The sequence below is a fragment of the Daucus carota genome, chromosome 5 (assembly GCF_001625215.2).
Source record: "Daucus carota subsp. sativus chromosome 5, DH1 v3.0, whole genome shotgun sequence".
Classification (NCBI taxonomy): domain Eukaryota; kingdom Viridiplantae; phylum Streptophyta; class Magnoliopsida; order Apiales; family Apiaceae; genus Daucus; species Daucus carota.
Window position 1 is genome coordinate 39,726,360 of NC_030385.2, and position 25,266 is coordinate 39,751,625.

The 25,266-nt window shown below is 36.4% G+C and overlaps 2 protein-coding genes across 4 annotated transcripts in view; one reads left to right on the forward strand and one right to left on the reverse strand.

Moving 5' to 3' along the window:
- Positions 1-231: 231 nt before the first annotated feature.
- Positions 232-3,451, forward strand: LOC108222221 (scarecrow-like protein 14). Of its 2 annotated transcripts, XR_001806919.2 has the most exons (3): positions 232-409; positions 799-3,212; positions 3,291-3,451. XR_001806919.2 is itself a non-coding variant. In XM_017396140.2 (2 exons), exon 2 carries the CDS (start codon positions 818-820, stop codon positions 3,140-3,142), a length of 2,325 nt encoding a protein of 774 aa, XP_017251629.1. In that variant the 5' UTR covers positions 232-409; positions 799-817; the 3' UTR covers positions 3,143-3,451. The 2 variants fall into 2 exon arrangements, 1 of the variants encoding a protein (XP_017251629.1); XM_017396140.2 differs by having other exon boundaries at positions 799-3,451.
- Positions 3,452-3,762: 311 nt separating this feature from the next.
- LOC108222220 (uncharacterized) overlaps positions 3,763-25,266 on the reverse strand; it is a 46,472-nt gene continuing 24,968 nt past the window's right edge. For both annotated transcript variants that reach the window (XM_017396136.2, XM_017396137.2), the window contains exons 24-48: positions 24,726-25,009; positions 22,092-23,656; positions 20,797-21,989; positions 16,695-16,823; positions 16,449-16,604; positions 15,365-15,973; positions 15,215-15,286; positions 14,650-15,114; positions 14,363-14,549; positions 13,563-14,283; positions 13,323-13,442; positions 11,569-11,842; positions 10,039-10,152; positions 9,840-9,923; positions 8,799-8,849; positions 8,524-8,700; positions 8,089-8,411; positions 7,628-7,996; positions 7,497-7,560; positions 6,182-6,328; positions 5,694-5,798; positions 5,511-5,621; positions 5,317-5,421; positions 4,928-4,997; positions 3,763-4,776 (exon numbers count right to left, since the gene is read on the reverse strand). In XM_017396136.2, coding sequence (XP_017251625.1) covers positions 4,088-4,776; positions 4,928-4,997; positions 5,317-5,421; positions 5,511-5,621; positions 5,694-5,798; positions 6,182-6,328; positions 7,497-7,560; positions 7,628-7,996; positions 8,089-8,411; positions 8,524-8,700; positions 8,799-8,849; positions 9,840-9,923; positions 10,039-10,152; positions 11,569-11,842; positions 13,323-13,442; positions 13,563-14,283; positions 14,363-14,549; positions 14,650-15,114; positions 15,215-15,286; positions 15,365-15,973; positions 16,449-16,604; positions 16,695-16,823; positions 20,797-21,989; positions 22,092-23,656; positions 24,726-25,009 — 8,184 coding nt within the window. In that variant the 3' untranslated portion in view covers positions 3,763-4,087. The remainder of the gene's footprint in view (positions 4,777-4,927; positions 4,998-5,316; positions 5,422-5,510; positions 5,622-5,693; positions 5,799-6,181; positions 6,329-7,496; positions 7,561-7,627; positions 7,997-8,088; positions 8,412-8,523; positions 8,701-8,798; positions 8,850-9,839; positions 9,924-10,038; positions 10,153-11,568; positions 11,843-13,322; positions 13,443-13,562; positions 14,284-14,362; positions 14,550-14,649; positions 15,115-15,214; positions 15,287-15,364; positions 15,974-16,448; positions 16,605-16,694; positions 16,824-20,796; positions 21,990-22,091; positions 23,657-24,725; positions 25,010-25,266) is intronic.

The window sequence follows — 25,266 nt, forward strand, 5'->3', positions numbered from 1 at the left end:
CAACCAGTATAGCCAATACCATTGAAGCAAAATGTCTTACAGGTTCAGCAAATTTTACATAATGTCTTACCGGTCTAATTTAGCCGACGATTATAGCCAACACCGTGAGAGATGCTCCTAGTGTTATACAATTTGATGGTATTTTCGACTTGTCCCGAAAAACGGGTATTTTTGTAAATTTTCGGAACGCAAAAGGTAAAAGCAGGCGTGTCCGTGAGATAGTGGAGCAGCTAGCTTTCTGTGTCTTGTTCACCGAACTTTCTCATTCTGCTTTTTAACTTTCGTGTTCCTACAACATATACATACATGATACAACATATACATATACATTTCTCAAGCCTTTATTTGCTGATTTCTTACACTCCATCATTCCATCTCTCTCTCTCAAGTCCAATCCTCTCTCCCTCAGGTACGCTACGTTTCAACTCTCACTTGACTCTTTTTTTCTCTTCTTTCTTAATATTAATATTTGTGTCTACTGTATGTATATCTCTTTTCTTACCATATGTTGCATCAAGATTCACTATAATCTAAGCTTTTTGCTCTGTCTTGTAATTTTTGTTATAATTATTCTTGTTTACATGTATTGAGGTTGTTTTATTTATTTGTTCTCTGTTATGTTTAAGTTGATTTAAATTCTGGGTTTGTATGTGTTTAAAATTTATTCACGTGTTAGGGACTTAGGTTAAGGGTTTGTTCGCATAATTAATTTTGGGTTTAATTGGGTTCGAAGTTGTTCTGATGTTTTAATATAATTTAATATTTTTCTGACATGATTATTTGTACTGGATTTAATAGGGTTTATAATTGGTTGTAAATGGTGATGGATTCGCAATACGCTGATTTTTCTGATGTACTAAATGGGTTTGAATTTGGGGATGGGATTCTTTTGCCTGGTTTTGATTCGTCCCCGGATCTTGGCAATGGGTTCAAGTTTAGCGATGAGATTGCTTTGCCTGGTTTTAATTCGGTTGTGAATTCTTTTAACGGAATTAAGTTTAGGGATGAGCTTGATTTTGGTTTCTTGGATATTCCTAACCCTCCTGATGAACCTGGTTATGCTACTACTATTTCACCTACGGGTAGCTCGGAACTGGACTCTCCTGATGAGAATGAATTATCTGATGGTATGTTGAAGTTTCTTGACGAGATTCTCATGGAAGATGTAATTGACGAGAGGCCTTCTATGTTTCATGATCCGTTGGCATTGCAAGCATCAGAGAAGTCTTTCAATGAAGTAGTTAGCAAGAAATATCCTTCTTCGCCCTATGGGCAGATGGATATCTACCAAGGTGTTGAAAGTCCAGATGATTATTTTAGCAGAAGCCCGAGTGAGAACAGTACCAGCAGTGGTGGTACTAGTAGTGAAAACTACTTTGAGCCTCTTCAGTCAGTTGCTGACTCGGGTGGCCCAGAATCATCTAATGTGCAAAATCTAACTCAAGAAGACTTTACTTCTAATCCGGGGAGCAGATTACCGTGGTCAGTAATACCTGATAACAGCTTCAGTAATAACATTAATGGAGATATGAACGCTGCTGTTAGCACCCAGGCTGTTCAAAGTATATTTAGTGAAAGGGAGTCTATATTGCAGTTCCAGAGAGGAATGGAGGAAGCTAATAAATTCCTTCCTGACATTTCTCAGTTGCTTGTTAACTTGGATAACTATAAGTTACCAACAAAAGCAAAAGAAGTCCCCCCTGCAATTCAAGTGAAGATAGAAAAGGATGAGGAGATATCACCTAGCAGCTCAAGGAGACGGAAGCATTATCTCCGGCAGGATAGTATGATTGAAGATGAGAGAAGCAGCAAGCAATCAGCAGTTTACGATGAAGAAGTTGAGTTATCAGAAATGTTCGACAAAGTTCTGCTCTACGAGCCAGGCTGTGGCAAGGAAGAACCTATTGAATGGAACCCGGTCTCTCCTCTTGAAAATGGTCCAACACATGAATATGATGGTAGCAGGAGTCATTCTACAATTACAGAAAATTATAGTGAAGCGGTAGATCTAAGGACTCTCCTGATCAATTGTGCACAATCAGTTGCTTGTGAGGATCGCAAGACTGCATATGAACAGCTAAAGTTGATTAGGGAGCACTCATCTGCCTCTGGGGATGCATCACAGAGATTGGGTTTTATCTTTGCTAACGGCCTTGAGGCACGCATGACAGGCACAGGCTCTCAGTTATATGCAGCAGCCTTATCATCCAGGAGGAGGATCTCAGCTACCGAGATGTTAAAAGCATATCAAGCATATCTCTCAGCCTGTCCATTTAAAAAGACGTCAGTTCTTTTTTCTAATAAAATGATTCTGGAGAAAGCGTCAAATGCCACGACACTTCATATTATCGATTTTGGTATACAGTATGGTTTCCAGTGGCCAGTACTTATCCAACTTCTCTCAAAGAGACCAGGTGGACCGCCAAAGCTTCGAATTACTGGAATAGAGTTGCCCCAGCCTGGTTTCAGACCAGCAGAATATATGGAAGCAACAGGTCGTCGACTACAAAGTTATTGCCAGCGTTTTAATGTTTCATTCGAGTACAATCCCATAGCCCGCCAGAAATGGGAAACAATTACTGTGGAGGACCTCAAGATTGAGAAAAATGAAGTTGTTGCTGTAAATTGTTTCCTACGGTTTGAAAACCTACTTGATGAGTCTGTTGTAGTGAACAACCCAAGGGATGCTGTTCTTAAATTGATCAGGCAAGTAAACCCGGCTATATTTGTGCAGGCTATTGTCAATGGATCATACAGTGCACCGTTTTTTGTGACTCGGTTCCGTGAGGCTCTCTACCATTATTCTTCTTTCCTTGATTTACTTGATACAAATATACCCAGTGACAATCAACAGAGATTGGATTTTGAGAGAGAGTTCTGTGGCCGTGAGGTTATGAATGTTGTTGCATGTGAGGGTGTGGAAAGGGTTGAAAGGCCTGAGAGATATAACCAGTGGCAGATCCGCAATACGAGGGCTGGTTTCAAACTTCATCCGTTGAACAAAGAACTCGTGAAAAAGCTGAAGGAGAAGGTTAAGTTGGATTTTCACAAAGATTTTGTTTTTGATGAAGATTCTGAGTGGATATTGGTTGGGTGGAAGGGTCGAATCCTCCATGCTGTTTCTGCTTGGGTACCCGCATAGAAATACTTATATTAGATGCAATAATGATGAATAAGAGTTCAATATGGAGGTCACACGCTATGGATACAAGGTACTTGTGTTCCTGAGCTATCTATTATACGACTTGGTACCTCGAACACATCTAATGTATGCACATATAAACTTGCAGACTTGAACATTCATGGTTTGAAGTCTTGGGCGCTGGGTAGTTAGGATATTCATCAGATTACCAGTGTTTTGCAAGTTCATTCGGCTTTTATGTAGAGGAATTACAATCTTGAGTGATGCTAGTATAAACTTTTATGTAGTCAATTTAATGAAGTTTCTGAAGTTGTAGCAACTAAAATAATCTAACGTTAAGCGTACTGTGTTCTCAGATGATCTTCCTGATAAGTGATAACCCATACTTGCAGTAATATCCTAGCCAGAATCTTCGTCATGGAGAGTTGTATGCATGTGCGTTTCGGAAAATCATGGTTGGAACAGCTTTGTCTGTTCATGTACACCCACTGAAACATTTTCTGGATCCACCAATATGACATACCAGCCCCTGTTTAAACTCTAAATCTGATCACGTAACATAACCAAAATTTGACCACATATTTCTCATATAAGGTTAGGCATTAAAAAGGATAAGAAAATGAAAGGAAATGTTCCAGAGTCTTGCAATGTATTTATTCTTCGTATTGTATCTATATTTCTTTTACATTAACAAGCCATATAACGTCCGACTGCTTCACTATACTATTTTTGTCTGACATTTCGTATAAAACCAGCTGCTGACCCAAAATGTTACAACATATATACAATTACAATACACTGGTTGCATCTACATTATGTACACTACAAACAGCCTTTGATCTAATCTGGAAAGCTGCTGTTATGTCTCTATTTTACTAAACAAGACCTATATCTAATTATATTGACAGGAAGCGAGAAGAAAATAATATGTACTTCTCACTCCCACTACTTAAGATTACTCTGATGAAGAAGATTTACATATCCCCATCCCTGCTCTTGCCCCTTCCTAACCGTAGCCAATAGTACCTGCAAAAAGTTCTCTGCCTCTTCCATGCATGTGAACTCCAAATTCGTTTGGTAAAGCGGGATAGGTGTAGAGGAACTGTTCCACCTTCTTCTATCATTTCTGTTCAGATGGTACTGTTTTTGCCTTGACAATGTATCTGAACTGCTTCCGACAATATGTACCACCTCATTATCAGCATCAGCATGGATCACACTATCCATTCCGATCTCAGCCTCTGTTACCCACTCTGGATCAGCTGGAATCCCTCGAAACCTGGGTTTACCCAGGTCTAGGAGACTAAGGCAGCTAACAAGTAAGACCAGTCTTTCTGTAATGATCACAAATTTCCCACCTTGTTTAAGTCTTCTGCACAGAACTAAAATATCATCTTTCAGCTTCAAGCCACTATCAAACTCTGAAAGCACAGACGTTCCAATGGCTTCCTCCCATGAGTAAGGCCTCAGTGGAGATTCTCTACTTAAAGGCCTAGGGAGACGGACCCTCAACCGGTGGGATCCCATATGGTACAGCTTGCTACGATTTCTTATACTCAGTGCAGTTTTCCCAGTGACTTCAAGTATACTAGCTGCTGGTCTTGCCACAAGGCCCGTGACTCCAAGTGCTATACCTGAACAGTAAAAGCAACAAGTACACAAACATGAACACCTACCAAATCAATATGATCATCTGTGCAGTTAATGTGAACCTTATCTTGCTTCCAATTACAATACACACTAATCTGATACATATATAGTAAGACCCTGGAAATGATGAAGTACCTGAGAGGATACCCGGAAGACCATGTCTTTCAGCACCCCTGATTGGTGATTGAAGAAGACCAGTAAGGCCCTGGAGATAAGGAAGAGACAGAAGAATAAATCATATCTCGAAAGGGATACTCAACAGCACAGTTCCTTGATCAAATAACAAAAATTCCTATTATGTGGTATAATACTCAAGAAACACTCAATGTATACATCACAGAAGCGTTCCTGTTCAGCGACCAAGTCTGAAACCATATTGCATATATGCTGCTGAAGGTATGCTTGTTAGTGTTTCATTTATTTTGTTTGAATATGTTGGTCATATTAAACAAGAAGTTCCATCAAAGTTATGCTGTCCATTAACTTTTTTAAATGTTAAGGTAAATCACAGAAAGCTGCTCTACCTCCAAGATCTCACTAATTACGCCTTTACTATGTGATGATATACCAAATTGTTGCTTTTCCATCCTCTCTGCGGATTGGTCATCAAATGTAAATGCCACGATACCCTACCATTGGAAATTAGATCAATATTTGATGTAAAATGAACAAAATAAATACTCTATATGCCTAGAGGGTATTTATTAGTTGTAATTACCTTGTGTGCTGCACGGCTAAATTGAGTAGTAGCATCACTAATGGCATATACTGTGTTACTTAGAAGACTAGTGGTGCCCTGTGCCATTCCTGTGAAGAGTCCAGTTGGGTTCTGCAAAGCAGTTGCAGGTTTATATACTTGCTATAAAGGAAGAGCACCACTATTTGGTATTATATGACATACCTTCACAAGGCTTTTCGCAGGAACTGACAAGAAGTCTCTAATGCCTTGGCCTACACTTCTAGCAAATCCCATGGGATTGCCTATAACACCAGCTGAACCAAAGACCTGCAAAAATGAATAATCACTCAATCATGTGTAAAGTCTCAACTCAACAACAAAAAAGGAGTACAATATTTATTGCATTAAAATATGCAATATTATTTCTAACATGAGAATATCTGGTGAGTATAATTTACATAACTGCACCACTGGCAATATTTGACTGGATGTTTTAAATACATTGCATAACAAGCTCGACAAAGATGCCACTTAGGCATAGCCAGAGTACAAGAGTACAACAATAAAGCCATGAGACAACCTTGCAAAACGTTAGTAAACAAATAATACAACCTAACCATTGATAACAATCAGCAATGTCTTTGAATGCTGTAAGCCTTTAACGTCTCAAGAAAAACCTATGAAGTATTTACAGATAAACATATGCTTACCTTGTAAATCTCATGAAGAAACTGCCCTTTGTAGTGTCTGATCAAGATCACTTGAATGGATTCCCAACTAGCCAACTGATGTACAATAAGAAGCTGGTTAAGATGAATTTGTGCCCCCTCAATATCAGCAAGTGCCATGAGACCTCTCTGTAATGGATTGGTTACATAAGAACAACAAAGAGAATACTGGAAACATAAGCAACAAGCTTAAGTAATCGTAGCCATTAAGTTACTGCAATGTCATTGGCAGAACTCTCTAATGCATTGGTCAGACATGAACCAAAAAAGATAATTTGTTGAAACGAAAAACATACAAGGTTGAGAAAGAATAGTCTTTAAATTATCGCAATGTCATCGACATAAAGCACACACGCCAGGACACTGTCAGGAGAAGTCTCATAGATCTGCACCCTATGGAGATCATATCCAAAACTACACAGAAAAAAGGGGCGGCGGTCCCGGGGAAGCCTCATCTCAACTGGAAAATAACGAGCGTAACTCACCAGGGCCCAGACAAATGTTTTGCTTGTGATTACATAGCTTATACTGCCTTGCATACTTCCTTGACACAAGGAACCTCCGGATTATTTTACATGGACACTATCATAGGCATTCTCCAAGTCTATGAACATCATGCGCTGGTTTTTATTCTATAATTATTTCTATGTGACTTCTGAGGTAGATCGTTTTGATTGTGAACCAAACATGCACGACATATAATGATTATTCCACAACTCACATAGCATTAAAAACTTCATTATATCATATTGCAGCTACAACATGCCACCAGTTGGGAGGGTTGTTGAATTTGTTTGAGCTACTAGAAAGAACAAACAAATTGACTTGCATATTGGGAACAGAAATAGTCATGGCAATTGACTGCCAAAGTGCAGATGACCAGTGAGACAATCCATGTCCAAGTAACTCAGCTACGAGTGGGAGCACAATACGATTTAGTGGTGGTTGAAGTCGAAATAAAACTAGAAATTAGATAGAGATTTTATTATTTTCAGTATCGTGATCACAACCAGTTGGGTGCAGAGCAGTCATCAACTGGGAGTAGTTTCAAACAGTGGGTTTTCACTTAATACTCAATCCAACTCCAAATATAATTGTATTTTGACTCCTGAAATTAACCAATATAATACTACGAAGCTCATAATTTTAGAAAATGTCAAGTAAGAAACTTCTAAGCTACTTTGCATCAAAACATAATCAAGAAGAAACTTGCAGCTGTTTTCTTGGGCCGAATATGCTGGAAGGTAGACATAATAACGAATAAACATTTAATTCCTGATTAAACCTCTGTACTTACATGAATAACAGATTCTCCAGATGTGAGCACTCCATTCATAAGCATCCATGGACTACTAGAAAAGCTGCAAAACAATCTTATTAGTTTTTTTCTCGAAATACATGCTCACAAGTTAGCAGTTCCAAATTCACCTTAATGTCAAGTTTATAGGAGCCAAATCAAGTAGTTCAACATATATCTTCTTCTGGGTTCTGGCTAAGAGATAAATCTGCTGCCACGGAGCTCCAATTGGAACCACTGATGGTAATAAAGAGCAGCTCTTGTGGTTTCCAGTAACTATAGGAATATTACTAGCAGAAATTTGGTCAGCACTTTCAGCACCTTCATGGCCCTGAGCGTATGTAGAAGTTATATCAACCAAACCAATTTCAGATGTAAGATTCAGCATGGAAACCCCATCAGGCAAAATATCACCATTGAACCTTGATGATATGGTTTTAAAGAAACTAGAAACACTTTGAATTACTTCTTGCTCAAGCTCTAGATGAAAATCAGCCACCCTGAAAGCAACAGTAAATATTAATAAGAATCCTATATTCCTATGTATGCTTTAAATAATATATTAACGTTAGCTTGTTTCCACAGTACACACTTTAGGCTTATATACTCAAACGAAACCAATGATGTATCTGTGTTCCTCCACTTTGCAGCAGCCAAGGTGAATACAGGATCACATGAACCGTCAACAATCTCAACCTCACTATCACTAGTTAACCTTGTGTTATCATCTTTTCTTCTTATTTGACCAACTGGGTTGTTTCTAATTTCATACTCGAAAGACAGGATAACAGGATATGGTGTACTGGGCAACTGATTATCAATTTGCAGAGATGACAATTGTATGGAAAATGTTTCCTGATCAATACTCCGACCCAGATCAACTGTCATGTTCCTTGCAGATATGTAAAGCAGTTCCTACACAAAAAATAGAATAAATACATGAGCAAAAGTAGTGATTTCAGCGCGGGGGGGGGGGGGGGGGGGGGGGGGGGGTGACTTTGTGTCTTCGATATTTCAGATTAATAACCTGCGGGTGTGAGTTCATTACTGAGATTCCGATGAAAGGAATAAAAATTGATAACTTTTCCTTGTCATGTGTAGAAGTTTCCTGTTTATCTTGTTTTCCTCTCACATTTGAACTAGTAACACGGGGACCCTTCAAATCATTTAGACTGTGACAGCTTGAATCTACAACACTAAGGACCTATAACATTGGACACAAAAGAAATAAGCAATTATACAGAAAAAAGATTCAAATCCACTATAGAGAAAGATACAATATCTATTCGTAACACAATGCACCTTTACTGCTCCCTCTGCTTGGACATATACAAGCAAAGTCCTTTCAGGCTTCTGTGGAAAAAGTACCATTAGCTTTGACTAGAATTACTAGAAAAACTAAAAAAAAATATGTGGTCAATCAACTGACTTAGTACATGACCTAATCGATAATGTTCTCGTCAAGACCGACTAATCATGAAAAGACCACAACACATCCAAGACCTGATTGACTTACTTCCATTTGCAATTATTTTTGTTTTCTGGTTGGACGAGAGTTCTTAAAACATCTAATTTAAGGAACATACAAGGACATTTCACGTCACTGATGGAAGTCTTGATGTATTTGATGTATACCTCAGTAGGCTCTAGAACAAGAAATTAGGATTTGTAGGAAATTGAATACACTGATATGTGGCATAGGTTTGGTTACTTTGACATGTAAGATTCACACATGGTGATTATGACTATTTGATGCCGAGCATCAAATTCAAACATTAATTTGAACTTACTTTATGTTGTTATACAGGAATAGAGTTGATTATAATTTTCATACAAAAAACAAAATTTTAGAAATAAGTTAACTATACTTTATATACACCTTAAACATCTTAAAATGCATGCCAAGCAGTGGAAAAAGTGTAAGAAAAGAGAGGGACAGAGAGAGTAATAATTAAAATTTCCTAAATTTTTTTTTTTAAAAATTAACCCGTGCTTTGCATGGGCTGTAAGCTAGTATCTATTAAATTTCACAAACAACAAATTTGCTAAAATAATTAATAAATTATATTGTTGCTAGAGTTTATGCACTATGATGGTTCGTATTTAAGAAAAACATTATATATATATATATATATATTCCCACTGAATACACATGTACACACCAATTAATACAAATGTACAAACATAATTGGCTTCATGTGACAAAGATAAATAGATAGGGATCATGGGGGAAAATAGATGGCAATCTTGTGAACACTTTTTCTCAGATAAATCAATGCATGTATTGTTATTTCGTTACAAGAGAATGTATTGATGTAATTTGTGTCAACACCGAAAACTTACTTCAGAAGTTGCACACAAGTATACTGGTGAAAATTCTTGCACCTCATCAAGAGCATACGACCCCAAAACACGTTCACCAGGTACCTTAAAAGTTAAAGGAAGCATATGGTTGCAATTACAGCAATAATAGTAATGACTGATGAGGAACAATAAACTATCAGGAGGAAGCATCAGCATGATATTCTAAGAATGGACATACCTCCACAATAAGACGATGGGGCAAGCAGGGTTCATCCCAAGCATAAGGACATGAGGTGTATGTGTGCACAATTGTTTCAAAAGTTTCACATTTTTGTTGGTAGATCCGTAGTCTCTACATTGCGTCAAAAAAGTGAATTATAAATCTCGGCATAAATCATCAAAACTGGAAAACACTTAATATTCTTTCTGATATTAAGAACCAAAACATGTTATAACACTAATGAACTTTAGGTCCCTGTTCTCTGACTAATTAGGTTTTACCGTTTACTGCCTAATTTATCATGTAGTAAAATGTTTGGTGCAATAATCAGTTCCAGCCATTCCAAAAATACTTCCCATTAATCAATAAGAAAACATAAATTCTGTCAAACAAGTATCATCATCAACTGGTGAAGCCTTGGTACACACGACCTATGCATGCAGGTTATACTGAGATTCAAGAATTGAGAGGGAGAGAGACATTTGGTCACTTTCAATTACTTTGTCATCAGATTTCACCAAAAAAATATCAAAATCCTCCATAATCGTCATGTTAATTGTCAATGGTTTCAATATTCAGTCTCTTTGCGCTCTCCATATTTAAGCTCTACTCCCAGACTAGGTTTTAATGGACTCATCTAGTTCGTCTTCGTCCTTCAATGTAAGGTTTCCTACTCAATATCATTCTGCCTCACCAGAACATATGCGGGATTCCCTTGAGCAAGCTACGGGAGGCAATTTCGAGTAATAAGGCGGGTTTGGGTCGGGTTGTCTTACCTGGTACTTTTTCTGGATTTACCCTAACCAGAAACGAGTTGAAAACTTCAACCCGAACCCGACCTGTTCTGTACCCAATCACCCCGAAAAATGACCTGTTTTAACCTGAAATTTATTTAAATTAATTATTTTTATTGTAGAAAGTTATGTTTTATTAAAATATATTAAGAAAATTATACATAATAATTTAATGAGATTATGTCAATAAATTTGTTTCAATGCACAAATTTATGTAATTGTGTAATATAAGCTTATATATTGTATATAATATATTATATATTTAAGGGTTGGGTTCAGGTACTCTGGGTCGAGCCGAACTTGAGTTTTTCGGGGTATAAAATTATATCCCCCCCCCCCCCCTCCGACCTAAAATATAAAAACCCCTACCCTAATTCGTACTTTTCGAGTCGGGTTCCATGTTGTGTCGGATTGTTCCACCCCTAGAGCAACTTTTGTGTTGTAAGAAGCCTTTTTCTGGTTTATAATATAAGATTAAATACAGTTTTCCTCGTGAATAATGAAACAAATTCAGAAACATGGAAATCATTGCATCCTTATGTTATCCTTGCAGAAAACTAATACACTCAACATGCATGGAAAAAGAAAATACCATAGGAGTTTTTCTTTACAGAGATCGAAGAAAATAAGAGCACCAACAGTTTCTCATTTAGAATTTAGAGTATATCTCCCTAATCACTCACCATTTCCCTATTACAAAATTTTTATGCTTGGCAAACAGAAGTACAGGACGGATAAGTAACAAGAAACTAACCTCTTTTGAGAAATTGTCCACTCTGTATGGCATATAACCAGTATCATCATCCGATATCAGGATCAAGTTTGTGCCAGAATTTCCACTGTAGTTTCCACCGATCTTCTCATCTCCAATTAAAACATCCGCATTTTGGACTTCAACGCGAATCATGTTGAGTGCACCAGAAACATGATTTCTCATTTTCAACTGTGTATCACCTAGGTGCTCAGGCAAAAAGCATCCTGACCATTGCCATGAAGGTTCATCAAAACGAACAGAAACTAGTAGGTCCCTGTAATAAGATGAAGCATTACTATATAAGTTCACAGCAAAAAGAAATGATTATTTGAATAATAAACAATTAGATGAGATTGTACATGTGATTGAACCATACCGTTGAAACAGACAAACATAACCAACCAAACCAGACAAACAAACATATACTTAGATTAAACTAATGGGGGTTGGGGGGCTCAAACCCGAGACCGCATCCTAAATCAAGATCTAATACTATGTAAAGTAATCAAATATCTAAAACCTGAAATCTCCAATCTTTTTTATTTGGTACCGTATTAATAACTAGAATAAAAAAAAAAAGGGGAATGTCAACACATCTGGGAGAAAACAATTAATCTCTATGAATAGACCTGCTAAAGATCCGAACCATAGAGTACTTAATATCGGTGCCACGGAAAGATATGTTTTTTGATCTCGCATTGAAAAATCGCCTTCCTTTTTTTATTGTAATCTAAAAGGGTAATACATAATGTTCAGATGCATATGCAGTTAAGAACCTTGTACACGGAATCCCTAATTCAGACTAAAATATACAACTATCCGGTAAATACAATTTTTCTTAAAACATAAAAAAACGTCCCTTTCGTCCCGAGCATCCCAGGAAACTACTCATTTACTTTTACGACAGGTTCCGTTCCGTATCTCATACGTATGTAAGACTTTTCTTTACTATTATAATATGTTAAATGGGACCAAAAAGACATCATGCCCATATAATTTGTATAGATCAATGGACGAAATAAGAATGTGGAAAACAAGACAGGAATTCTATACGATGATTCTGCGGACCAATTGTAGGGAGTAGCGCAGCTTGGTAGCACGTTGTTTTGGGTAACCAACTCATCTTATATGAGTTACTCCCTCCGTCTCAATTTATAGGTCCATTTTGGAATAAACACGCATATTAAGAAAAAAGTTGGTTAGATAGAATCTTATCTCATGTATCATTAATTAGTGCATTGAAAAGTGAGAATATAGTTGAGTTTCAAAAAAATCACAATAAATATAGGGATTTAGTGCATTGAGAAATGAGAATAATGTTGAGTTCAAAAAAGTCACAATTAATATGTAGATAAATTTGTATTGAAAAAAGAGAGGGACAAGTATTTTGGGACAAATTTTTTTTCCAAAGTGGACTTATAAATTGAGACGGAGGGAGTATTTATTTAACACGGAATCAGAGCTTGGTTTAGGGACGTGTCTCGGGATCAAGTACTCCCACCCCAATTTATTTAATTTAATATGTTGATTTTCCTCATTATGTCTTTGTCTTGTTGTTCAATCGTATGTAAGACTAAGGGGGAGTGTTGAATAATATACAATTCTGGTAAGGCCTTCCTCTAACAACTTAAGGTTTAGATGAGTTGGTTGTTTAACACAATCAAAAGGGTAACAAATTTTGAATTTCAGATACGGTTTTCGGTTGGGCGGTACCAAACTAAAATAGTAATATATACAAGATCAATATCAGTCACCTTAGTGTACTATCAGCCCAATGTATTTGAGAATGTTGTCCCACTCGTAGATGAGAAATCGAATCAGTTCCTTTTTGCTTATAATACAGATTCCGGCTGCATGCATTACTGATCACATATCTGCATAATTTGGAAACAAAAAGAGAAGGCAATTGGGCCTTGTCAATATATGGATTGCCTGATAATATTCACCTAGTTACTATTTAAGTAATCACATAATATGATATTCTAGGGAAATACCTGGGCTGGAAAGTAATCATCCTTGTTCTCCCAGAAATTGGCCCAGTAACCACAGTAGATGTAACAGCTATTATATACCCAGAATTCGGAGATGGGTATGGAACAGGAACTCGGATTGAACCAGTTGAGGGAGCAAGGGAGAACGGATTTGACCAGATACAGTTTTGACTGCTATCCTTGTGACCCTTGGGCTGGCCTCGACTTACTTGAACCTTGATATCACTTGCAGAGGAGTTAGAAACTGGTGAATACATGCAACCACCAACCCTTTTATGATCAAATTCTACAAAATCAGGAAATTTCGAGTTTGACTGGCTGCTAGAACCAGACAAATTTGCTGAACTTCTTGCTGTTGATTCTACTGTTCTTATTTCCTTGTATGAAGTTCCGGGTAAAGTTGAAGAGTGGGGTTCCAAAAGCTTCCTAGTTGAGACAATGTGATTGTCTGAAGATTTTCTCAAATTACCATTATGCAAGGTTATTTGGAAATCTTGATCAGAAATCAGCAGACTCAAACCATCTTTTCTGCTTGGGGGTAGATCTTCCTCCAAATTAAAACAAGATGGAAGAGTACAACCCCGCACTTTCATGTCACTGACACAATTGGAAACAACAAGTGGAAACGCTGTGCAGTTATATAACAGAAAAGGGACTGAAATGTATATTTCACGAGCTCCTGAGACTGCATCCATAATCAACTCGATCGATACAAATAAATTACCTACACGATATGATACACAATACTCAAAATTATTTTTAGTAGATTGATGTCATTATTCAAATAAGTATCAATAAATTACCCTCAGATAATAAATCAGAATTGAAGGAAATGGTTTCAGATGCAGAGAACTTTGTTCCGCTGAACTTGGCCATAGCACCAAATTTTTCTGCACGGGGAAATTTTAGAACCGAAGGTCCATATCCATGAATCTTGAAGACCATTGCAAGGTCATGAGAAGAATCAATATGGAAAAAAGAATTTTCTACCTGAAAAATAATCAGTATGTGCAGGGATAAATTCATCTCGGCCTTCAGGAAGATTTTAACTTGCCAATGCAGTTAAAGCTTGTTACTAAAGGCAACGTACCTCAGTCAATATTGCAGAGCGTGTAACTCCACCACTTTCTATTTCTAGAGTTATAGATACAGGTAGAAAGTTACTCACTACTAGTGGAGTACTTATAGTAACCAGGTGTAGAAAATACTTCTTCGACTCATCCATTGCTGGCATAACTTGACGAGAATTTTCAAATGATTGCTTTACAGTATTGTCACTATACTGAGATGTACCATCTTTGAGCCTGCCAGATGCAGGTAAGCACATGTCACGCACTGATACGCAAAAGCGAAACGGATCACTGCTTGGATGAGATGGATAGCAAACAACAGAACGCAGAACTCCAACATTATTTTCGTGTCCAATTATACTTGAGATGTTATAAGCCTCACTCCAAAGGTAAGAATTGCCAACAGGGCGCCATCTCATTCGCCCAGACTCAGCCAAATGTAGTGGAAGAGGAAACTCCTGGCCTGGATTTATAGGATCTAGCATCTGAAACAAGCATAGTGAGGTTCAGGTGGCACTTCACTGCCAACAGAAAATTTAGCACAGCCTAGAAAAAATGACATGAAAGTAAATTGTCATATTATACCTTCGGAGACACACCAAAAGGAATATCAAATCTTACTTCGAATGGTGTAGAAGTAGCATTTGACAGTACAACCTGAAAAGAGATAAATTCACTTACACTAAACAGTTTTTAACATCATAAAAAACAAATTGAAAACAAATGTGGATATACCGTCGAGTACAAACGGATCAATTTTGTATATCGTTGTACAGAAACATCCACAACAACAGGAACAACATAGCCACTGTCCAGTTCAGCTTTGTTCTTCCCTACAGAATTGGTTTTCAAGCCATCTGGGGCATCACCTTTTAGACTCTTTGCTGACTTTGAAAAGTCCACGTGAAAGCAGCTAAGACCTACAAGATCCATTGATATAGGAGTAGAGGGCACAGAAGTACCCTCAAGTCGAATGGTAACATAGCGGTGTGCTGTGTACATGAATTGCTTATCACCAAGCCTCTCAGAAGAATGTGCAGGCCTATAGCGGAAGAGTTGCTCCTCTGGACTTTCATCAATATAAATTGGAATTGAAGAACCGGGCTGAACAACTATCTCATCTTCGGATGCTGAAGCATCTGAATAATAAGTGCTGAGTGGGCCTTCAATAACGCGGAAAGCAAGTGGCAAAGAAGTTAAATTTTGTATTCTATAGGGAGCATATCTTCCATTATATATGCTGTCTTTAGTCTGATTCTTTAAAAAACTAGGGCTCGCAGAATGACTGGTCAGCCCTTGAAGACCCCAGGCATCTGCAATCATATCAATTGCTCTAAAAACAACCTGTAGGAAGAAAGATTTTATACAAGACATGTAACACAATGATAAGCTTTGAACAGATAAAATAGAGTAAATGAACATATTTATCGTCATTGCAAATAATATAATTGAACATGCACAATTAACAATCTAAATAGAATTTTTTTTTTAAGCATCCTCAGCATAAAGCTCCTGCCCCAAAAGCACACACTATGTGATTGCCCACAATGACTTCAAGCAACTCGAAACTCCTCATACCAAACCAAAAGTATTCATCAAAAATTTGAATGCAACAGAATCTAGTGACACAGAATCATATTCAAATTGTTAAAAAATGTAAGCAAGTTCAAATAAGATATGAACCCAACACTACAAGGAAACTGAATCAAAAACTGGACCATATGACACACATAATCACTGACACTGGATTACTGAATGTTTTACAAAATTGATATTTTCATAAGAAATATTGGCTGAACCAAATTTAGTAGTCAAATACCTCGACAAAGGGTTCTGTAACATTTAAGTTAAGTTCTGATGTTGATGAAAGAGACATATCAGCCATGAGCGCAGTGTTAAGAAGAACACTGTTCTGGTTTCGCCACTTTAAGCTCAAGTTAAACTTCCAAGGTTCTACAAACGGCTCCCACAATACCTGGAAGGATTTCAGGTAATAAAACACTCGCTACTGCAAAAACACAAACCTGATGTAAGCTGCAAAAACACTTTTGGGCGATTCCAATACCTTGTGAAAATTATTGTAGTTCACTTGAAGATCCCCAGTAAATGATGTCTGTATATTATTGTCATTGCATACTGCACACAAGATAGAATGCCGAAGAAGAACTTCTAATAGAGGTCCATTAGAGCTTTGCTGCATTGGCAAAAAGAAGCATAACTTTAAAAGCCTTGTCTGCTTACATTCTACAGGATGGAAATTTTAAGCATAAGCATGAACAAGGTCGATGCAAGAAATGATTCAGATAAGCTGATTTAGTTACTGACGAACCATTTATATAAATATACGTCTTGACAAAAATGGCGTTGAAGCTTCAACGGAATGACGACTAATTTCATATTACATAGAAATTCGGATCAGAGATGTTATTTATAAATACAAGAAGAAATTGTGTACAAAAAAGATCCTTTCAATACAAGGAAAGAATGAATTTGAAGAAAGAAAAATGCATAGTAATTAGCAAAAGAAGATGCATTGTAACATTCTATCCATGACTCACAACTCACAAGCTTATCAAATTTATGTGGTTCAATGAAAGTTTTATAGGTCTGGTAGGAGTATCTATTGAATGTCAGCAAGAAACCTGATATAAATAGACTTCGCAATCCTGGTGTTGTCGTGTACTAAAAACTAAACACAATACTATATGGATTCATTTACCTGAATGCTAAACACAAACACAGACACTAAATTTTCGTGTCATGTTTTGTATGACACTATAACTGTTGTAATAAAATATGTAAAAACATTATTTATATATACATATAAATTATACACACACATCTATATACTAAACATATATTTTTTTACATTATATTTACATATAATTTCAGAAACAAATGTGTATACTTATGCAAACAAATAATACAAAAAGATATATCAATTTTGTGTACCTTCATGTCATGTCATGTCATGTACTCAAATGTGTGAACCTGACCTAACTGTGTACTTTCGTGTGTATGTACCGAAAAGGTAAACACAAACACTTAATTATTTTGTCAGTGTACAAAATTGTCAGGTCTAGACATAAGTATGCTTAAGTCATCAAGATGACATCATCACCGCACTGCTTATTGTAGCAAGAGTAGCCACCAAGTTTCGTATACTCTGTACATTAACCGTCGAGCCTCCTTTGTAGTATGGAGTAAACATTACACAACAAATATATATACATATATATATATATATATATATATATATATATATATATATATATATATAGAGAGAGAGAGAGAGAGAGAGAGAGAGAGAGAGAGTTGCACTCCACAGAACACTTTAAGAAAAAGAACAGCACAGAACACTATCATAATACTTTATTTTTCCTAAAAAATGATTTGTTAAGATTACAATTACATAATACTTGATATATGAAATTCAACAAGCTCATCCAAATTATTAATATAAAATATTATATAATCTAGAATAATATATATATATATATATATATATATATATATATATATATATATATATATATATATATATATATATATATATATATATATGCAATTGCTCAAATAGAAACCACTAAAATGGAAACCAAGAGAAACTATACCTATATGACCTCACCTACCCCCTATATGTCATCACCCACCCCCTGTATGTCATCACCCACCTAGGGCCCACCCTCACTCCCACTCAATCCACCCGGGCCCGCCAGGGCCTCGTCAAGGCTCCTCACAGACCCTGGACAGGCTCCAGACAGTCTTAAAGAGCTAAATGTTGGCCCCATCATGGTCCCACTAGGCCCCGACCCGGCCCTATTAGGCCCCACTTAGACCCCGTCTAGGCCCATCTCGGGGTCCATCCTCGGTCCCAAAACCCGCATCATTCTACTTAATAGCATTGGTTTCTATTTACTTTCTATTCTAGTAGTTTCTATTCGAGTAGGACCCTATATATATATATATTATATGGTCGTGCTCAAGAGCGAACCAATGCTTAAAATAGAACCATAGAACCACTAAGGTTCTGCTACAGAACCCTATAATTTTCATAAATTTTCAGGATCTAAATCTAAATACATGTTTATTTGCATCCGTTGTGTGTGTTCAAAAGTAATTTTAAAATATAATACATAAATAAGACATTTTTTTCATTTGAAGTTCTGCTGCAGATCCCTAACTAATACTAGAAATACGGTAATGGTTCTAATGGTTCTCTCTGGAACATGACCCTATATATATATATATATATATATATATATATATATATATATATATATATAGAGAGAGAGAGAGAGAGAGAGTGTTAAGTTCTATGGAGTACACAAAAACATTGGAGTATTGGAGTACAAAATTGGATAAAATATAATCTAGTCATCTAAATTTAATTTTTTTTTTTGTTATACAATATTTGTAAACATTCTACAACCTGCAAATTATGTTCTACAACATAAACATTGTAATCAAAACGTAGAACAATTACTTTTATAAATAAGAGGCCCCATGTTCTGCAATATAACTAATAAGCAGAACAAGAATCTTAATGCTTGTTAAAGTCGAAAGATATTATTGATTAATTGATAATTATGACTAAGACAACTTATAAATGATAAATTATATACAAATTTGAATAATCAAAAATATTATTTTTGATTAAACTAAAAAATTATAACTTGTACTCCAATACTCCAATTTTTTGTGTACTCCATAGAACTTAACTATATATATATATAGAGTGTTACTCTAGTGAGAACCCTTAAAATGAGAACTAAATGAGAACCATGTCGAAACATAGCAAATATGGTATGGAAATTGATCGTTCAGAGATGAATAAAAATTCAGTGAAGTCGGATTTTGAAAAAAGTTTACCAATTGACGGGAAAAATCAAATTAAAAACGGAGGGGAATCTGTGGATCATGTGTGGGAGGGTACTGGTTCATTGTGTGTGGTGAATTCTAGGGGGGCCATCAGATTAGATTGATCTAATGGCCTAGATTAGATCTCATATCTCACATGAGTGTGTAGTTCTCATTTGAGCACTTGCCTATATATATATATACACACACACACACACACACCTTTTAACCTTTGAGCCTTTTATCTCTCCTCTATACTACGAACCTCTTATCTTTTAAGTTCAATGGATTAACTTTGTACTTGCTATATTAGGTTTAGGAGAGGAAGGAATAATTCAAAGCGTTTTCTTTTCAAATTATAGTTTGAAGTACTTTGAACTTTAATAAATTAACAATAATGGGACCAAAAAATTATAAACCAACCATAAATTACATCACTTTATTTCTAAAAGCACCTATCATACACTTTACATAACCAAAGTACGAGAGATGTAATTGAAACTACTACCAAAGCAAAAGATAACATAATATTAGTAATTACCGAATATTAAGGGTCCAATTTCTCCATAAATAAAATGAAATTAATAATGCTTGTCTATTAGTGCTATCAAAGGTCAAGGGTTCAATTCTTGGAAAATTCAAAAAAAAACATACCACTAATATCAAAGTATTTCGATGTCACCTCTTACTTCTAATTTCGCATTTTAGAGCAAATTAGAATACACTACTGAATTTTTAAAACATATTGATTTTATCACTTTGTGCTATTGTTTTGGTTTACTTAAAAATTTTAAGATGGAAAAAAGTGCACAAAGAAATTAAGTAAACATGATAAAAGGTACTCCCTCTATCCCCTCAATTGTTTAAATTTGGGGAGGGGGGCTCGGCACGCGTTTAATACTCTCATAAAATATAGTTTGATAAATTATTTTGAACTTTTTTTTCTTTTGAATAAAAGTTTGATGTTTAAATTTTTATACAAAAATGAAAAAATTTCAAAAAATAAGTTATAAAACTCTGTTTTATGTGCGCCTTCAAATGCGTGTCAAGCAATGCAAAAAAACTGTAAAGAAATGAGAGGGACGGAGGGAGTATTTGTTAAAAAAACAATATACTTTTTTTTTTGATAAAAAAATATTCAAAGTCCATGCATCACACGGGTTTGCAAGCTAGCTCTTTCTGTGACTATACATGAACATTTGATTGAGTATGATTTTTTTAGGTTACTTTGAGCAATAAGCACAAGGAGCAGAGAAATGCAGCCCAATTCATATAAGTTAGGAGGGATGTAGTCAAAATTATCATACCTTCCCATCAATCAAAAGAATAGAGAGCCTCCTCAGATTTAAGTTTAAGTCTGTTTTACCAAATGCAAACTGCGATGACCCCTGTGAAGAACTTCCATGCATGATACATCGACAAATATAAAATATATGATGAGAAAGCCATACGTCGATGCTATCACACCGAACTTCTCCTGTTATCTGCATAAGGTCCACCTGTGTACTGATGTTAGCTTCCAAATATACTTGCAAGATCTGAAAAAAACGCCACACTCGTTCACTTATTTCCTTGCACAATTCAACTGTTCCATTTATTTTTCCAATGTTGGACTTTACTTTTGCAGATTTGCCATCAAAAACTAGTTCACTACTTTTACTTTCCAGAGTAAATACAATGAAACCATAGTGGTCTGCTTCGTACATGTCGCTTGAATCCTTGTGAACTTGGAGCTCAGTAAATTCACCAAACAGCTCGCCACTGACTCGGACAGGTATATGGACTTTTGTGGTAATATTTTCTGACTTCAAATGAAGCAAACTTGTACCAGGCTTCATGTTCGATGATGCAAATGTACTCGACACGCTATCAGATTGTGGAGGATTAGAAACATCAACTTCATTTTCAGCTTGCTCTACAAGATCATTGATTGATTTTCTTGATGATACTTTCACGATCGGATTTTCGGGTGTATGTTTAAAGTATGAACTACATAGGTCAATGAACTCACTCCAGTCGGACGAGTAAAACCATATGTCTAGTGGCGGAAGAGAAACACGAGCTTCAATTTCTGCCACTGCCGCGGTTAAAATATTAAACTCACTAACCACTGAGCTTGAGCAGCACTCCACTAACCTAACAGAATTAGTAAGTGAGAATAGTGATACAGTGGAGAACGAAATATCCAGGTAATGAGGTTCGCCGATTCTTAACGAAGCATAGCATAGAAACTGTGTTTCAGCTTCAAAAGTAGGTACAGATGCAGGTAAATCGCATTTGGAGGTGTACAACTTCAGTGAAACTGAATTGAAGGAACACTTAATCTCTGTCAATTGTACACTTGAAGATTCAGCTAGAACTCCTTTTCTTTCTTTTGTACTCCTCTTAAACTGGAGAAACTGCTCAACATCTGATGTGAAACCTCGAGAGTCGGCATCAACAGAGGAAAATTGATTTATAATATCTATTAGAATCTCATAGCCAGCAAGTACATGAACACCTGTTATTCAAATAAAAAAACTTAGCTAAACCGAGGGCACCAGGGGAGGGGTTGGGGAATTAAGAGCCCATAAAGTTAACATTCAAATACAACAGAAACTACCTTCGACCGTAAACTGAATATGGCAGATCCTTGCCATAATGCATAGTGGAGAAGAGCCTACAGAAAGCAACACGGACTTGCACGGCACTCTAATCCATACATCAGCACTAAGCTCAGAAATTAAGGTAGCAATTATTTTTGTTGCGCTTTTATCCGATACCAAGAAATCAGAGGCATCATCCTTCAAGAGCAACAATTGAAGAGATAAATCGCGTGCAGATATGTTCCAACAGTCATTCTTGCCATCAACTTTATGAACTGGAACCAAACAATCAACAGGAATGTCATTCAGCACAATTTCTGAACTGCAATTTTCTATGAAACTACAAAGTAATTGCTGAATGTTAAGCTTTAAAAGATGAAAGTCATCATTCCCAGCTGGTACAAATAAAGCAGAGTCCAAAACCTCAAACTTAAGATTAATATTCGTTTCAGTATTGGCTAACTCAAAAGTTTCAGCAACTGAATGCTGCTTAGCATTTGGTCTCCAATCGGAAATCGAAAAATAGCCTATTAATATTGCTAAATATTCAGGCGGTAAAATGCAAGAAACATGCTGCACACTGATACTTAATTCCATCATGGAACCTAGTGATCCGTTCATTCCTTTCCTGACTCGTATGTTCAGAATTGAAGGGAGATCAGGTAATAAAGATCCCCATAAAATGTTACTATGATGTTGATTACACCAAGCTGATGAAAGGGTTACTCCCTCGCAAGAAAACAATACATCAAAGCAACCATCACAGATGACTATAGACGATATAGAGGTAGGCACTGTAACTGTTCCAATCAAACTTGCAGAGTCATGAAAATGCAGTCGAACACTGCTGAGATTTAATTCAACTGCAAACATATCAGCCCTATCAACAGGCAACGATGTAGGCAAAACCTCATCATCAGATCTAGGATCAACTGGCTGAGCAATTATTTGTTCAAATTGTTTTTTGAAACTAAATCTTGGACTTCTAATTTTTCTCTCTTTCGATTTAGGTAGATCTCTCCACTCAGGAACGGCATATTTCAGTGAACTTTCAAGGTTGAGAAGAGGACCATCATTATTTGAAGTAATAAAAGGAAATTGTTCCACTGGAATGCAATCCAAATCGTCAGCATTTCTGCCAAAGTAGTTTGAGAAACCAAATCTTTGGATCTCAAAACCAGACCCTTTTGCTAAACAGCTCTCAACAGCGGCACTGGCCATGGTAACATGAGATGCCCCGCACTTGGCTAGTTTATCAGAAAATCCAACCAGCTGACCAATTATATATGGATAAAAATGCAGGTCAACATCATTAAACCATATTGAATACTTGTGATGATTTAAATCTGAGTTTCTCCTTCCTTGATAATATAACAATAGGCATTTCTCATCAGAAGTACCATCTCTATCAATAACTATATTTTTATCACCATCTGCTCCATGTGCTTGCGCGTAGCTGTTAGAAACAGTAGCTTTAGCCGAGCACAAAGTTCGTATTTCATCCTCATTTTTAATCGGACAAGTGATAACTTTCAAGGCCTTGCTACCAATCCACCACTCAAAGAGCTTTGCAATAGATAGCCTGCAATTACAACAAGCATGCACACAACAAAACAAAGCATGGTTATCATGAACTGCACAAAATAAATATAGGTATATAGCTACCGGGATCAGCAAATGTGAGGTTTGGGGATTGCACTTGTAAAGGTGCAAACAATACTGTAAATAGCATTTAAATAATGGGTAAACAGCATAAAATGTGTGCGATACAGAGAGACAACACACACACACACACAACATATTATTGCATAACAGCTCATCTCACACCGTCCCTCACGAGTTCATAAAGGCAAGGTAAATTTAAATACCCATCTGCCCAACTGTTATCATAACGAGAGTGCTTACTCTGCCCTTTTAAATATCCAATTGAGAGAAGGCCGTAGATAGGGCCAGTCAGAATAGTGACTCCTGATGAATGATAAAGATCTCCTCCTCCTATCTACTTATTGTGCTAGACGGGCCAGAAAAAACTCGTTTAAATCGTTCTTTTTTTCTTACTTTTGTAGATCTAAAAAATGTACTACAAGATAGCTTTCCTCACAGAATAGAAAATCAATTGAGTTCCAAGCTTGTACTTTTATATTGACTATATTTTCTTCATGTCAAAAACAAAAACCAATATCTAGAGTATGTAAGGAATGCAATGAAAAAGTTTGTATAGATAGTGCACAAAAGATCAATATACATTACTTCTACACAGACTCGCATAAAAACAGCAAACAACACACAGACACACACACACACAGAGAGACAGAGAGAGAGAGAGAGCTAAGGCAACTTCTTAAAATTTCACAAGTCACAGTTACCAAAAAAAAATTCACAAGTCACCTACAATCTACATAAATTATCTAACTTAACAATAAACCACAACCCCACTAAAAAAGCATGCAAAGCCAAACAAGAATTTATATTTCTTTATGCTAAACTACTCTGCTGGACAAGGTTTTCATCACGGGTTAAAAAAGCTTCAAAAGAAGTCGCTCAAGAAAGATTTTACTGAACTGTCAGCTATTCTTGCAGCACGCAGAGAAAAAAAGAAGCATATTCTACTGAAAAACCTGGGGGGAAAAGATATCATTTAAGCGACTTACCGAAAATTCAACTCGTGCAGAGAAAGCTTCAAAATGCAGCTATGTTCAGTACCATTTTCAAGGTCCACAAGTAAGCTGGCTGATCCCAAATTAGCAACAACAGAGAAACAATTAAGATTAGAAGTTCTTGCTCTATTGAATTGTTTCTGTGACGAGGCGGCCATTTTCAGCATTGCTGGGTCTGCTGCCGGTTTCAGTGCACTGAAGTTAGAAATCAATTCCAGTATTGCACAATATCTTGACAGCGAAAAATGTGCAAGTAAAGATGATATAATTATATAAACCTGCACAGGACAATTAACAATGTAACTTCTCCTAAAGATATAGGAAAATATTTTATACTCTAAAAAAGGATGATAAATAGTACATGTTCGGTGCACTATTCTGAATCCTTTTTTAAAACTAATATTTCTATATACTCTATAGAATCTTTAACTTTATAAATCCATGATGCATGTAACCAATTATTCATATTATTTAATCCAACTCTGTTTCCTAACCCGATAACCTTTTGAATACTATACAGGCTATTCTAGGACTT